General features: G+C 35.4%; 1 protein-coding gene across 1 annotated transcript; it reads left to right on the top strand.

Moving 5' to 3' along the window:
* The first annotated feature begins 12,591 nt into the window (after positions 1-12,591).
* LOC143636393 (cytochrome P450 CYP72A219-like) lies at positions 12,592-15,435 on the top strand. Its single transcript, XM_077103996.1, has 4 exons — positions 12,592-13,108; positions 13,223-13,440; positions 13,530-13,774; positions 14,553-15,435. Exons 1-4 carry the CDS (start codon positions 12,832-12,834, stop codon positions 15,358-15,360), a joined length of 1,548 nt encoding a protein of 515 aa, XP_076960111.1. The 5' UTR covers positions 12,592-12,831; the 3' UTR covers positions 15,361-15,435.
* Positions 15,436-17,438: the final 2,003 nt, after the last annotated feature.

The raw sequence follows: 17,438 nt of genomic DNA, 5'->3' as shown, positions 1-17,438 counted from the left end.
TATCCTGGAGAGCACTCATCGGATTCGGAGTGGTCAAATGATGATTGCCATTGGAAGTAATCTATGTTTTATTATAGTTGTTATGTGTTTTTTAATGTGTTTTTTTAATAAAGATGTTATGTGTTTCATGCATTTGTTTTTAATCAACTTGTTTCTTAATTATAGTTTGTTTCATTCTAACACTTTAAATCTAGACTTATAACTCATAAAGTTGTTTGATGATAAGTGAGAAAACTCTTATGCCTAACCTGAAACGTACACCCTATTTTAAGTTTGTCATATATGAGACTAATGATCCAATGACCATCTTCATGTATACTTTTATTTAAAAATTAATAAACTTACAATTTTTAAAAACTAAAACAACCTACTTATACTAAAAACTAAAACAACCTACTTATACTAAAAACTATATATATATATATATATATATATATATATATATATATATATATATATATATATATATATATATATATATCACCCCCACACTTCTATAATCTCACACTCAATTTCACAAACCACATCCAACACCTCACACCCAAATTCACCTAAGAAAATGAATCCGAACTTGCATCTCAACCCGGGTCCAAGCGATGATACTCTCTTGTACCTAGGAGCGGAACACCGAGCCCGAAAATTGTTCCTCAATCCACGAGAGGGGGGAGATTTCTACATTGGACTTTAAACGGGAGGATGGTACATTTTGGGTGCGAGCCATGGAAGGTTGCATACAACTAGAGGGTAGAGTTTTGCGGTATATTGATTCATTTGGATTTGGCGGTATTGTTCGTTGTGGTAATAGGAAAGTTGACCGAGCGTTGGTAGAAGCTGTGGTTGAAAGGTGGCGTCCCGAAGCGAACACGTTTCACCTGCCATTTGGCGAGGCGGCTGTCACCTTGGAGGATGTTAACGTTCTATGGGGGTTACCCATAGAGGGCGAGGCTAGCTGGGTTCGAGGAATCGTCCTACTACAACGAACGGAGGCACATGTGCTATACTTATTTGGGTTTTAATACAAAAGAATCTGATTATAAAAATCAACTTTTAAAACTCAAATGTATAGTAGATTTTATGTTAGAAAACCCAATATACAAAGATTCTACTGATATAGAATATGAACAGCGTGCCCGTTGTATCTGCCTAATAGTTGCTTCTAGTAACATGTTAGCAGATACAAATAATGGGTACGCCTCATTACATTTACTATCTCATTTGAAAGACCCTAAAGTTAGTGAGCGACTTAGCTGGGGTTTTGCTGTCCTAGCGTGTTTGTATAGAGAACTCTACAAGGGAACCAAACCCCAAAACAAAGGCAGTTGGCGGCCCAATTTCACTGCTACAAGTATGGGCATGGACACGGATTCGAACAATGAGCCCCACAATTCTCGATCAACAAATCAATTGGAGACATCCATATGGAGCAAGGTATTACAAGATTTTATAATTTTTTATAATGTTTGGTTGTATTAAATTTTGGGTTTGACGGTTTAATAGTTTGAATCATTTTTTATAATATTAGGTTGTATTAAAAGATTTTAAAATAATATAAATATCTATTATCACAAATTTAGATTTTAAAATTGTTGATTTTAAAATAATATAAATATCTATTATTATGATTTAAAACTTTTTGCATGTTGACACTTAAAAAAAAGACGTAAAGAAAATTAACTTTTGATAATGGTTAACAAATATCATTTAAATAAATATATAAAATAGATGTATATTTGCCCACCTTAACTCTATGTGAGTTCAATGAAAGCCCGAAAGAAACCTCTTACAAGTATTAGCATATTCAACCTATTAGTCTAAGTCAAGCTTCAGTTATAAGTCATATGTTAACATGTTCAACCTATTATTCAAGGACTGGACTAGGTTTGAAAGTCACAACCAAGTGACCAACTAGAAGGTACTTTACTTTGTCAATAAATAATTATTGAAGAGGTTGTTTCAAAGTCTTAGTTGATAAGTTAAATAAAAAGGTGATTGACATATTGACATATCTCCTTATCTTAATCTTATAGATAATGGTGTAGATATTAGTGACAATAGATGGAAAATTGGTAATAGAGAGGCACGTATCATGGGTAATTTTTTTATAGAATAATTTCTCATTTTATTATTTATATAAAAAAGAAAAACATCATACAATAAAAGTCACACAGAAAAAGAGTTTGATTGATATATTTAAGAGAATTTAAAAAATGTTAAAAAAATATATTTAAGTAGTTATTATATTTATATAAATATTGTGGAAAAAGGCAAAAAGAAATAATCCTTTTAAATGAAATATATTTAATTTCTTAAAAAAATGGAGAATTTGCTTAAAGAGGATTTGAAAAGGTGGGAAAGAGTAATTATAAAGTAAAAAATGTTTGTAATTCAGTTTTAAAATTATTTACTTTTCATTATATGTTTTTTTTCATAGGTGAACTAAAATGAAAGTTTATGAAAGGGCACTATGTTTTATTTAACTATGAAGAATCTTGTAACAAAATAATATTGAAATTTTAAGTAATTTCTATAGAATAAAAAGATAAGTTATTTTAATAAACAACAATGACACTTAATTAGACCTTAGCATTATTGATATTTATTTTTTATTATATGTAATCTCCTATAATTTATCAATTTGGTAGGTTATGTCATCAAATATATATGTAAGTAGTATAAGAAAACATATAATGCATGCATTATTATTTTCAACACTTTTGAGAGTTTGCTTTTATTATTTGCATGTGAAATTAATGGATCCACTTTCACTATTTTTTTAAGGGATTATTCCAAAGATAGAGATTTAATAGGTTGAATAATTATGCACACTTTAATTTTTATTTTATTTTGAATATCCTAGATAGAGATTTAATCTCGATTTATTATTGTATTTTTGAAGGTGGACAGAACATCACATGAGTAACACGGAGACTCCTTCACACGTGCTGAAGGCCCACCATACAACACTACAAAATATACGACAGGAGAATGGATAAGACTTTGGTCTGATTGTATAGGAGTTTTTGAACTAAAAAAGGAGCAATAGCTTCCCTCTTGATAAAAAAAGAGGGCGTTATGTATTTTTTTCGTTTACCATATAGGTTTTTTAAACATTTTAGTGATACTAAATATTAACAATATTTTTGATTTAACAGTTTGATTGGATGCCTTATCGGGACGTGATGAATAGACTCCCGCAAATGTGTGTATCAGGCGTAGACAGTTGGAGGTCATCATGTTGTCTAATTTATTGGAATGTCGTTGAGTATCATCCGGTGGAACAGGTGATGAGAAAGTTTGGATTTCTTCAAGAGGTCCCTAACCCTATCCCTTTCTCACGTGAAGAGCTCCGGAGACTCCGTAAGATAGCACGGAAAGGGAGGTTGACAATAGACTGGTCTGACGTTCATGCCCAGTATGTCGAAAATTGGAACCAAAGACACCAAAATGTGGTGCAAGGTATGCCGACCAACACGGCTACGGCACTCCAAACTTACAATGAATGGTTCCATCAACATACTGTGTTATACATTAAGGACCCGAGGCACGGCCCTGGTGTTGAACATAGTGGGTTCGATGATCACGGTGGAACGGCAAGATACTTGGTTAGTATAATTACTAATGTAAAATTAAATTTAATAAATAGGTAATGTGTTTGGGTTTTAATTAATTTTTCATTTTGTAGGTGGATGGACTAGGCCACATTAGTCAAGAAGCCATCATAATTTTTCAACTAATTCTTCAGGAGTCCAAAACATGGCTTCTCAACTAATTCAATATGTTAATCATGTGGATCAGGCATCCTACATACAGACTACTGAACCAGATTTGAGAAATGATAACACGCTCCCCCAACATGCTCCGCACCCTAGGGGGCCGCGTGGTCGACCTGGACCTCAGGCAAACGCTGTCAACGATGATGATCAGGGGCGGGTCCCTCCAATGTTGGAGGCCCTACTTCCGGGTATAGGGCGGGTCCCTCCAATGTTGGAGGGACTAATTCTAGGTATGGGGCGGGTCCCTCCAATTTTGGAGGGGAATAATACCGGGTATGGGGCGGGTCCCTCCAATTTTGGAGGCCCTACACCCGACCATTAGGGGGGGTCCCTCCATATTTGGAGGCCCGGCTGCCGACTAGGGTGGGGGTCCCTACAATTTTGATTGGCAAGAAGGTTATCGACCTTCGTTTCAAAATGTTGGACATGGATCATCAAGCATCAACAAAGATAACAATTGGGCATCCTCTTTGTTTGACTACATTCCTACAAGTAGCATGATCCCTGCGATGTACACAAACACCCCTGGAGACCCCCAGAATTACGATTATACCGGTGTTAGTGTACAACAACCGCATTACCAACATTCAACTCCGGTTCAAATGAGCTTGGAACTACAGCTGAATCAACCTGAATGCTCAAATCCACCAAATGATGATGAACGCCAAGATCGAAGACCACGAAGACATCCAAGACCAGTTGGTTATGGCACGGGTGGCTGTCTGAACCCACATCCGCATAGGAATTAAAAAATCGATTCAGCATGTGATTATTTGTATTTTTATTTATTTTGTGTAAAACATTTATTAATTCACCATGTGGATTGAACATAGATGCTTTTCTGTGTATGCTTCTATGTATGCTACCCAAGTTTGCAAACTCAAAATATGTTTTTTCAATCGTAAAGTTGTTTTGAAATATTTACAAAAAAGATACAATTATAATAAAGAGGCGAATAAACAGACAACAAGCTGCATCGCCACCCTATGTAATATAAAAAAATAATTTAGTTTACCATATAGGGTTTTTATAGAGATTGTAAATACTAAATATTAACAATATTTTTGTTTTAACAGTTTGATTGGATGCCATATTTTTGTTATTAATTATCATCTAATTATTTTTATTAAAATTGTATGCTTGTCATCTTTGCCAATATTATATTGAATGAAATACATAAAGAGTCCATAAAACATAATACATAAAACGTAAAAAAAAGTTTAAATGAAAACTAGGACATAAAATGAAACAAACAGCAACTTGAATACATGATAAAAAATACAATAGTTAATGTTGTCGGTTCAGACAATTGTTGATCCTGTGAACCGTTGATTTACAACCAGAACACCTACGACCCGTCTTTTCCTCAGCGTAGCTGGCCTCCATCTCGTTGTGCATCCTCCTAGCACGTCGTCTTCCCCTTAATATGGTTATCTTCGATGGGTCCCCTTGAATTCGCCAGCCGGCGTACAACCAATCTTGTTTATGAGGCATCAGAAAATACTGTTGACTATATTGTGCACGGTAAGTTTCTGTGTAATACCTTGGATCAACCATTTGTCTTTCATTTCCACTTATTTGGTGGCATACTGCAATTGCATGGATACACGGGAAACGATAAATTTGCCACTTACCACAAGTGCAGGTTCGTTTTTGGAATTCTACCATATACGGACTGAAGCCAGATTCGTCCGATGTTTGTAGGGATGACTCCACATGGTACCGTTGATGACGCGCTGAATAAGGGCACACTCGGTGTTGCCGAGCCCTGATTTCACATTGATGGTAAACTGTCCACATGCGGTGAGGATAGTCCGTTGAACAATTAAACGCGGTTGTGTAGTGTATGGCGTATTGCTCAACATCTCTTTTAAAGGTGCATTCAATTAATGCCTTTATTGGGAGCATCCTGGCACCACGTAACACATTGTTCATGCTTTCCGATATGTTCGTGGTGAGGTTACCCCATCATTCCCACTGTCAAACAAGACTGTCCATTTTTTTATCTATCGAACGGAGGTACCGCCACGCTTCTTTATTTGTTGCCTTAAGCTCATTCATCAGAAGATCATACTTTCTTCGTTGTGTTGTGCATCCGATCTCCCAACACATCCTTTTCAAGCTCACACTCTTGAACTTCGCCATGAAATTGCTTCTTACATGCCTTAGACAAAATCGATGTAGGCGTGGGGTTCCTTCCATGATTCTAAATTATCCATGGCATGTTTTATGCCCGCATGTCTGTCAGAAATTACGCACAGCTTTCGCTTTTCTGGGTCTTCAACGTTGTCAACAAATTGTTGAAGAAACCACTTCCAGCTCTCGTTTGCTTCCTCATCCACCAACGCGTACGCAATCGGCAAGATCATGTTGTTTGCGTTTTTGGAAACCGCCATCAATATTTTTCCCTTGTAAGTGCCTCTAAGATGGGTGGCATCTATAGAGATCACATGAATGCAAAAACTAAAGGCTTCAATACTTGGACGGAATGCCCAAAATACATACTTGAATACTGAGCAGTCACTTGGACTATAGGGATGATGTAACCACTGGACAACGGTACCAGGGTTTGCTTATTGTAGTGCCATTATGTAGCTTAGTAATTCATGGAAGTTTTCATCCCAGCTACCGTATATGTTTTCGATGGCTTTTTTCCTGTCAGCCCAAGCCTTGCCGTAATCAACATTCAGTTTCTCTTTGATCAGAAACTGAATTTGTTTCACAGTATACGATAAATTTGCAAGAACTTGTTGTTGGATGTGGGTTGCTACAACTTTTGAACTTAGGGCTCGGTTGTTGTTGTTGTGAGAAACAGTGGTGAAACAGGAGTGAGCCGGTGTCCATGTTGTCATTTTGAAACAATTGGAATTTTTTAATTTTCTTGCCGTGCATGTCCAAAGACATGGTTGAGAGGCATCGTGCTGGTTGTTTGTTTGTTTGATACTTTTACATTTCGCTGTCAAAACTTTGGGTCGGGTTTCTGCCATAAATCTCTCTGTTGTGGTTGATATTCCACATTCTAACGGTGTAATCAACTTGGTCTTGAAGTGAAATACATATTTAAACGTATTTCTGGATCTTTTTCGTCCCAAAGATCCATTTCATCTTCTGCAAAATTATCCATGGGAATATAGTCTTCATCCATTCCTCTACCAACAACATTAAGGTCGGGAAAATGGGTAAGTCCCTAACTTTGTTGTTGCGGAAAAGGAGGGAGTGGTTCGTCGTCCTCTGATTCATATTCTGAGACAGATGGTTCACTCTCTGATGTGTCTTCAACTTTTTCAGCAAGAGAATCTAACAATAAAAAAATAATATATAAATTACCATTTACAACATTTTTTTGAGTATACAAATAATTAAAAGGGATGTAAAATTGAAGTATAATAACCTTCATCGTGGTCTTCAATGAATGACGAACTACCATGCTCATGTTGTTGCAAGTATGGAACTATCATCGTTCATGGCACATGAATTATACAGGTGTAACCACGAAAAAGGGAAGCTAGTTGGTATATTAAATACATATCACTTTCTTTGTGAATATGTGCGGTATAAGAACCTCCATTGAATTCGTAGTAGAGTGTTAACTCTAGACAACAACATTGACGATCAATTTGAACACATCTACATATGTTGTCAACCAACTCGGAATAATTGATCGGTTGAGAAACTAAGAAGGTAGTGCTACGAGTTCCTGGAGCACCCATAACAACCCCTTGTGTGTATGACACTTCACCACCATAATATAACTGCACGGAAAAGGTGTTGAATGGCAAAGATTAAGCCATTTGATGCTTGAATGAGCAAGCTGTAAGAGGAAGTTTAATCAGAAAGTGGATGGATTATGGTATTTTTAATTGAATGAGGGTATTTATAATTGAAGGTGGTTTCCTATTCACTGGTCTCAACTAAATAAGGCTATAAATATGGAATAAATATTTGAATTCACAATCTATCTCTAATTGAGTTGCTTATAGAAATAAATAAATAATTCGAGGGGAAAGGTGTCATAACTCTCACAATTTACTCTCACTATTTATACACCACTTTGAAAATACCGTGTACAAATTAGAGTTTTAAATAAAAACCATAATCCTCTATTTCCAACAGGGGATTAGGAACAAATTCGAATTTTTTTAACCCTAATCCGCCATTGGCAGTAGAGGATTAGGAAGATTTTTTTTTTTTGAACCCTATTCCGCCGTTGGCAGGAGAGGATTAGGAAGATTTTTTTTAAACCCTAATCCTCCAGAAAACACTACTTGCAGCTTTGAATGCATCTGATGGTCAGCTCACTCACGGGTCTTAACTGTAACTCACGGGTCATCTTTGAAACACACTATTGAAGGTGTTTGGCAGGAGCTTTTAATGGTGCATGTGAAATGTTGCAGTTTTGAAGGACATGTTGCAGCTTTGAAGGCATGCACTATATTTATGCATGCATGCAAACATTAAAGTTAGATGGAAGATGGCAGCTCCCTGTATTTATGCATGTGTAGGTAAAAACATTAAAGTTAGTTAGCTATTATTAGTAGGCAAAAAAAAAATTTAGTTAGGTGGGTGTTAGTAACGTCGTTAGTTTGAAGATAACGGAACAAAACGGAATAAGTTGGTAGAACTATACGACATAAATTTGTAGATGAGTGGTATTGTTTTGTAAGAGATAAATATATCTTGTTTCAAACGATACATTACACAATTTCAACTATAAATACATACTTCATATTTAACATTTTCACATCAACCCTTCCATCTTTCAAACACTTAATTTTCTTCCAAATGGCGCATCGAAGAGAAAAAGAAGAAAATGAAGACTTTTTTTCTTCACAACCAGTTTCCAAATCGACAAGTTGGACTGATGATGTTTGGAGGCGTTTAACGAGGCCTCGTGCAATAGCTTCGGCATCTTCTTCGATTGTTCCCGAAAACCCCCACGAAAACCCCCACCCCTACAAAAAAAATAATTTTGCAGTTTCTAATCCAGCGAAAACAAGTTGATCAAGAGATGTAGTTGAGTTTTATATTAACGGAGACGCCCCATTTTGCTATACAAAGTTTGTACCCATGAAAATACTCAATCGAAGTTTCTGGGGTACTTTGTTAGGGTACGATTCCAGTGGTTCCCTTCTGAAACGGTAAAATTCTAGAGTTTTATATACTTTTATATAAAGTTGTATATAAGTTTAGATATATGCTTCAATAAATGACTAACTAATATTTTTGATAAATATGTGTTTTAGCACATCGAAGCGTGGACAACAAAATTGATGATCGTTCGATACGCAAAGTTAAGAACTAATCCAGATTTAAGACTACGTTGGACGGTGTTGCCCCCGTGTTTTTATGACGAAATTCAAAACGAAGACTCTATAGTTGCAATAGAGCTAGCCGAAAAAAAAAGACCCGTATCCACGATTTTGGGAGGTTGACCAAGTGTATATTCCGTTTTTGTTTCATTCTGGTGGTGATTGATTACTCGTCCGTATAGATCTGCGAACGAAGGAAATTACCCAATACTTGACAGATAAAAGATGGAGAAATGAAAAACTTCAAAGAACTAAAATGGAGATGTTATCATTGTTTTTCCCATGGTTTCTTGATCGTATACGTTACTGGAGAAACTCGAATATTTCATACGAGAAAAAAGAAATGGTTATCGGTTTAAGTGAAGTTAACGTGCCTCATGACAAGGGTAACACTTCTAATTCAGGGGTTCTGGTTTGTATGATGATGGAAATGTTGGTTAAAAAGAATGCCTTAGTGATTGAAAATGACGTTGATTTGGTATGTGCTATAACTACCGACATTAGATGGCTCTTGAATTATATAAGTGGCGCGTGGAACCCGAACTTGTTTAGCGTTTGTTGTATTGTCATCATATTGTACCTCTATTTATTTTATGTTATCTAAATTTAGTTGTAAGTCGTGTCATTTGCCTTGGTTACTTGTAATATTAATCTTCAATTTATATCATGTTATCATGTTGGTTAAAGTTGGTGAAAGTTACTCAAACCAACCCTAAATGCATAACTGATAACTCAAACGGATATTTAAGCAATCAGTTTTCAAAAACTCTTAACCAGAAATTTCGGTTACAACTTAAAATCAAAATCGACCCATTCACTTATTCACTTATGCACTATGCAATATTCTCATCATGTAATCATATAAATATTTTATAAATGGTCTTAAATTTTTTAAAAGTTCCCATTGGATTGTATGACATAAGATTTATAGTTATTGAAATATCAATATGAAATTCACATATTTATCTAATATTAAATTTGAAGGTGAGGGATCGGATGACCCATCATATCTTACAATTTATGTCAAGAAACAACTTTTAGCATCAACATTAAAGTCCATGTATAAGTAAATGAATGATGGAAATTGATTTAAAAAATGTTACCAAAAACGGGCTGGGAGGGGTTTGAACCCGGGACCTCCCATTCCGTAACTAATGTACGACGTGCGTTAGAATACCATTTGGATTATTTAAATAATTAATAAAGCTAAAAGGGGGAAAAAATTAAACCCTAATCCTCTACCTCCAATGGCGGATTATGAACAAAAAATAAAAACACCCCTAATCCTTTCCTGCCACCAGCGGCTTAGGAACAAAAATATTAAACCCTAATCCGCTATTGGTGGTAGAGGATTAGGGGTAAATTGTTTTTTTTTTCAAACTCGTCTTCTACATCATGAAGGTGTTGGCAGCTTTGATATATCAGCTCATCACGGGTCTTGAATAAGGAAGGTACCCTACCATTGTTGTGCAGCTTTAACTTTAATGTCTCACAGGTCTTGATATATTGAAGGTGTTTGGCTGCTTTGATATCACGGGTCTGAACCGTCTTTAATATTTGATGGTGTTTGGCAGGGGGCATGTGAAATGTTGCAGCTTTGAGGACAAGTTAAAGCTTTGAAGGGATTTATGCATGCACACATTAAAGTTAAAGTTATATGGCAGATGGATAACAAGTGGAGCTTTGAAACTGTTTATATAAACATAGTTAGTTTGAAGATAACAGAATAAAAACGGGGTTTAAAGTTGTTCCTCTTAATCCGCCACTGGCAGAGAAGAAATAGGTCCCAATGATTTATCATCTCCTGCCAATGACGGGTCCTAATCCATTTTCTTCTTAATCCGCTGCTGGCAGGGAAGGATACACCAAAAACCTTTTTTTTGACTTCCCCATTTTCCTTTCTTTTTTTTTTTTTTTTTTTGCAAATAAACACCATTTTAAAAAAATATTTAAATTAGATGGTGGTGTCATAAGTCAAATTTGGAAAATCTAAGAAATCTTGTGAAACCAATTCTTTTGGCAGGTGTGACTGTTCCAAGAGAAGGTTCTCAAAGATGTGCCCACGTGTGTCAACTTTTGTCAAGGAAGGAAAGATAAGTTGCAGGTTGCATAATGAAGGGTGCTTGAGTACTTATTATTTTTATTATTATTATTATTATTATTATTATTATTATTTTGCGTAAATATTTTTCATAAATTACACTCTTTATTTACTTATTATTATACAACATATAATATCATACACACATTTTGTTTTTATTATTACAACTATTACCCCCTTAAAAGAAATTTCGTCCTTGAAATTTGTAGGTTAATATACAAATCATTTCAAAGGTAATGAAATTGATGGTACCACATAAACACAAGGCAAACGTTAATTCAAGTAATAGGAATCCCAGTAGCGTACATTTGGGAACAAAATTCACAATTATGTTTGTGACCATAGTTGTCAATCATATCACAATCGTGCCAGCATGTTCATCCCAAAATTTATCTTAATGTTTTATCTAAATTAACGGTGTACATATTAGATAACATAGTGGTCATGGTTCAGAGACATTCATATGAATCAGAGAATTGTAACCGATGTAGTAGCGATTTAAAACCAATTAGAGATAAGGTTCACAGTTACTTGGACTAAAGATTCTATGATTTAAGCTGAAGTAATCTACGCATAGGGTACCCAAAAGCGCACATCTGTATGCGTAATTCACAATTATGTTCTAGACCATAATTGTCAATTACTTTACAATTGTGCCCTTATGGTCCTCCTCCCCAAAGCCCTAACAGACGAACAAATCGGAACATTCAAATAGACATTAATATGCATAACAGAATTCCCATATGCACACCTTTGTAAATTTAATTCACAATTATGTTCCAGACCATAATTGTCATTTAAATTACAACTGTGTCCTAATGGTTCTTAATAATGTATCTTAATGACCTATCCAGTTATACAATACAGAGAGTTGGCAGTGAATTCTATCTCACATCTTAACATGATCTTTTTTTTTTTTTTACTTGAAAAAATATCAAGTTACTTAAGGACTATAGGAAGCTTACTGATACTTGTATCTCCTACTTAAGATATCTACAGCCCAAAGCAAAGAAGCTAACACGACTTTGCAAGATTACGTGTGAGTTATAAACCTAGAATTTGTTATTACAGACACGATCTCTTTTGACTTGAACCGCCTAGACCCGAATTAAATTAAGCATTTTTTTAATCGACCTGTTCTGATCGACTCAAACTTGCCCGACCCAATCTAGTTGCCGGTCCTGCCTCTACGGGCAACTAGGGTCTTATTAACACTTTCATGGAAAAGTTTATACCACAAGGCACAAAGGATTCCCACTTAATCTTAACACTTCTTATAAATGTTTATTTATATTTTTGTGACCGACTCCTTTGACTAGAGACAATCCTCTTAAAGTTTTACTTATATATCCAAGGTGACACGTACGTGTTTTCTTAAAATATAAAACGGCAATCGACGTGACATCAGCACCGTTGCTTTCATGAAGAATACATTATATAATCTCTATACCCTTCTTGTTTCTTCTCATGCTTGACCGAACGAAAGTGCAAGGAAAAAGAGAACCTTAGGACTAAATTTGCAGGTTGTTAAATAGATGAAGGGCTACTTTCGAAATTTTAGCATTGACCCCATGACGACTTCAGGATTATATAAACCTCAACGAACAATACATCGTACATTATCACAATATTCATTAATCAGGACAACATGATAGAAACGGTGGGTAAAGTTGTAATTTCCATTATTGTAGTTTTGGTAGTGAGATTGGGATGGAAAATACTAAACTGGGCATGGCTGAATCCAAAGAAGCTAGAGAAATTGTTAAAAGAACAAGGGTATAAAGGTAATTCATACAGGCTGTTGAAGGGTGACCTCATAGAGCTTGCAACAATGGTGAAGGAAGCAAGATCAAAGCCTATACCTATAACCCATGACATCACTTCACATGTTTTGCCATATGATGGTTATATCTTCAACAAATATGGTAACTTAATCTTGATTAAAGTTTACAATATCATGTATTAATGTTACACGTTACGCGCGTCTTTGACTTTTCGATCTAGAGTTTTTGGATTCGTCACTGATTATGATCTAACAGGTAAAAAGTTTTATATATGGTTTGGACCAAAGCCTCGGGTTTATGTGAATGACCCGGAACTCATCAAGGAGATATTAACAAGACCCGAGGAGTTCCAAAGGCCGCAACACGAGGCACTTCGGGATAGCATCATTGGTGGACTTGTGGTATTAGAGGGTGAGAAATGGGCTAAACATCGTCATATAATCAACCCAGCCTTTCATCTTGAAAGCATCAAGGTCTATTGCTTATTTTTCTATTTTCAAAAAGTCACTAGTTTTGAATTATCTAAATTAATATAAACTGATTGTATTTGGTGATTGCATAGAATATGTTCCCGGCAATTTGTTTAAGTTGTAATGAAATGATCAAGAAATGGGAAGTGCTCACAGCGGGAAGTGGTGTGGCAGAATTCGATGTGTGGCCGTATATCGATAACTTGACTGGAGATGTGATTTCACGAGCAGCATTCAGTAGCAGTTATGAGGAAGCACAAAATCTATTCAGTATCCAAAAGGAACAAATGGAACTTGCACTCAAATTGCTTTTTCTTTTATATCTTCCCGGAGCAAGGTATCAACTCTTACCAATCTTTTAATTTTATTTCTTCTGAATGATCACAAATATTAAACAATCTTTGTTTACGACGAGAATTAAATCCGGTCTCCACCTTATCAAACACGTACCAATCTTGTCTTTCTTACTTTTTTTTTTTTTTCATTATTTACTTTTTTTTTGTCTAAGTGATATAGTAAAGGAAGAAGTGTCTAGAAAAGCAAGACGTGTTTAGGTGGAATTTCGAAATCAACTGAGTTTGGTTGTTAATTCAATAAATTTATTTAATATATGATTTCATTTTTTTGTAATTTAATAACTTCTGATTTAAATTTTTTAATAATTTTCAATACACAGTTATGGTTGACCTTTTTTTTGTCGATATATACACCGATATTAATGTCATTAGAAACCAAGCTATTAAAAAATATTATATTTAAGTGACAAAAAATACTTTAACTTTGAAACTTGGTTTATAATAGAAATTATATCGGTATATCGACAAATAAAAATTAACAAAACTGTGTCTTTTGAACTTTTAGCTAAGTTAAATAAATACTTACAAGATATTAGAAAAAAAAATTGAATTATATGTTACATGGTTAATTGAATAAAAGTAAATTAAAATTAATTGAATTTGAACTCGACTACCTCTACTAGTGGACTTTAACTTTCTTCTTAAAGTTCGTTACTACCACTAGCAGACAACAAACACTTAGAAACTCCTAAGCCGTCGATAAAAAAATATTTCCTAAACCAAAAAAACAAAAATTATGATGATTTATCTTATACGTAGGTTTATACCTACAAAAGCAAACAAGAAGTTTAACGAAAATCGCAACAAGCTTCAAACTCTTGCGAGGGGCATAGTTGACAAAAGGAAGAAGGCAATCGAGACCGGAGAAGCTAGCAACAATGATCTACTTGATATTTTGCTCGAATCAAATTCAAAAGAAATCAAAGAACACGGAGTTGGAATGAGTATAGAAGATGTGATAGAAGAATGCAAACTATTTTACATTGCAGGATCCGAAACAACTTCTAGTTTGATTATTTGGACCATGGTTTGCTTAAGTTTGCATCAAGAGTGGCAAATCCGAGCTCGAGAAGAGATTATGGAAGTTTTTGGTACTCAAGAACTTCACTTTGAAGGCCTAAGACATCTCAAGATTGTAACCATGATACTAAACGAGGTTCTTAGGCTATACCCACCAGCCACCATGCTTCTTCGAGCTACCCACAAGGAGACAAAGCTAGGAGACATGATGCTACCATCGGATGTGAACATAATCATACCTATAATTCGTGTTCATCATGACCCCGAAATATGGGGAGAAGATGCAACTGAGTTCAAACCTGAAAGGTTCTCCGAAGGAATAGCGAGTGCAACCAAGGGCAAAGGATCGGGTTGCTTTCTGCCATTTGGTGGCGGTCCAAGGATCTGCATAGGGCAGAACTTTGCGTTGATAGAGGCCAAAGTAGCCATAGCGAAGATTCTGCGTAGGTTCTCGTTTGAGCTTTCTCCATCATACAAACATTCTCCCTTTGCGGTGTTCAGTCTTCCACCACAGTTTGGTGCTCATTTGATTTTACGTAACATTTGATAGTTTCATGTGGTATGTAGTTGGATGTGTGTATGCGGGTAATTTTACAATTTTCCAAATGTGTACCAAACAAGTTACATATATGTATATATGTAATAAAATATGTATGATTATAGAACTACATATCACAAATGCTATAGTTATATATATAAAATTACCTATATAGACTAGCTTGACCAACTTCTTTCAAAAACATACATATTTATTTTCGCCTACAACTTCACAATATTGTTTTTTCGTCTAATAATAAATTGCCATGTAAGAGGAGTCGATTAAGCCTTAGCCGGCTATTTTTGGGCAGCGAAATTCGTAAATAACTAATCTGTTAGATACGTAAATCAAATTGAAGAAGGACGATGCTTTAATTTTGCAGAACATCCATTATTAGTAAAGTCATTAGTCAAGCGAAAGTGATAGTTTTCAAGTCAAACTCCAACTCTTGATATAAATTATAATATCAACAGCCTTCAAATTTGAACAAAAGACTTAAAACCAATTTTGGACAACTAAAAGTCGTTTTCAGCACAGAAATCAAATCTTCAAATATTGAACAACAAAAACAAGCATTGAAAGAAACGAGGAAAAAAAACAACTCAAATAAAGAATTATGATTGGAATTATGATTGGACTCTTCAAAAATTATACTTTTCAAATCCACATTATTTGGTTATCATATAGGGTTGTGCTAGACACACCCCATACATCCTTTAATATGGGCATATAGTGCAATACGCCCCATATTAAGGGTGTTTGTCTTTTATGTTATACTTTATATGAGGCGTATTATGCAATACGCCCCATATTAACGTGTACAATACGGGGCATATTGCTTCAGTAACAATATGCCACATATTATACAATACGGGCCATGTATGTTCAGTATGAATAATTGAGCCATATGGTTTCCCCTTTCTTCTCTTTATATATATATATATGTGTGTGTGTGTGTTACCATACACAATTACATGCACACACAATTCACTATCCCCTTTCGAGAATCAAAACCAAAAAAATAAAATGTGGTTGTTCGACAATTTGTTTCCTAACAACGAGGAGGAGTCGGGATACGCGCCTAACGATCAGCCTAGCGCGTCGAGATTACCCGATTTGAACCAGGTTTCGTTGTATACTGATATAATATAAATTTGTTAGTTTGTTTATAACTAAGATATGTTACCATTACGTTTGTCAGGAGTATCGCCATTACGATAGTCGGCCTGAACAGTCTTATGGTCAGCCTAGCACGCCCGGGTTACCAAATTTAAACTAGGTAATGTATGTTTAATATAAAGTCTTCATTTGATTTTTAACTAATACATGTTACCATTACGTTTTTCAAGAGTATTTCGCTTACGAGAGTCAACCTGAACAATTTTACGGTGAGTCAATGTACCAGTTACCTATTGGCGGGTCGGATTATGGAGCCCAGTCGTCTTCTTCGTACCACGCACTAGTAGAATTATGGAGCCCAGTCGTATTCTTCGTACCACATACCACGTCGGGTGCTTAAGCACTTACAATACTTGATCACAATAACTAGGAATGAACAACCTTAACCCTGTACATGATACATCTATATATAGGGACACCAACAACCTGGTCGGCCCAAACTAACAAAAACCCACCGAGAACACATAGATGTTCTCGGCTCACATACAACCCCAAAACCCAAGCCCAAATCAAGTTAACCTAAAAGCAAACTAAGCTCAAACCACATAAACTAGGCCCAACAAGTCCTAACCAGTTGTCTGATATTCCGGTTATAGCCATCGTGAATGTTGGAGGTAATCACTGGATCTATGAAAAATTGGAAGGGAATTTCCCAATGTCGTGGCCAATATCGAATTGGGCAAGGTACACGCAACCGGATGCACTAGAATGGCAAAAGGTTTTCGAATACCGCATAAACGAGTATATCAACATAAGTCAAGCTTGGCACGCCCCGCCTATGCAATTTTATTTAGATTGACATATTTCTGTATAAAAAGTTGGAATATCGTTATGCATATTTCTGAATATGGATTAACATAATTCTATAAAAAGTTGTACGAGTGAGTGTTTGTTTTTATGATAATAAT

The sequence above is a fragment of the Bidens hawaiensis genome, unplaced genomic scaffold (genome assembly GCF_021521415.1).
Source record: "Bidens hawaiensis isolate Kalapana, Puna unplaced genomic scaffold, B.hawaiensis_p1.1 tig00007902_1, whole genome shotgun sequence".
Lineage (NCBI taxonomy): Eukaryota > Viridiplantae > Streptophyta > Magnoliopsida > Asterales > Asteraceae > Bidens > Bidens hawaiensis.
Note: the sequence above shows the minus strand (reverse complement) of the source record. Positions and strands in the feature narration are given on the sequence as shown.

Bases quoted from the DNA above. Each gene is read 5' to 3' on its own strand.
- LOC143636393 (XM_077103996.1), top strand. From the start codon at position 12,832: ATGATAGAAACGGTGGGTAAAGTTGTAATTTCCATTATTGTAGTTTTG. The intron at 13,109-13,222 runs GTAACTTAATCT...ATGATCTAACAG, and splicing joins TTATATCTTCAACAAATATG to GTAAAAAGTTTTATATATGG. The intron at 13,775-14,552 runs GTATCAACTCTT...TCTTATACGTAG, and splicing joins TTATATCTTCCCGGAGCAAG to GTTTATACCTACAAAAGCAA.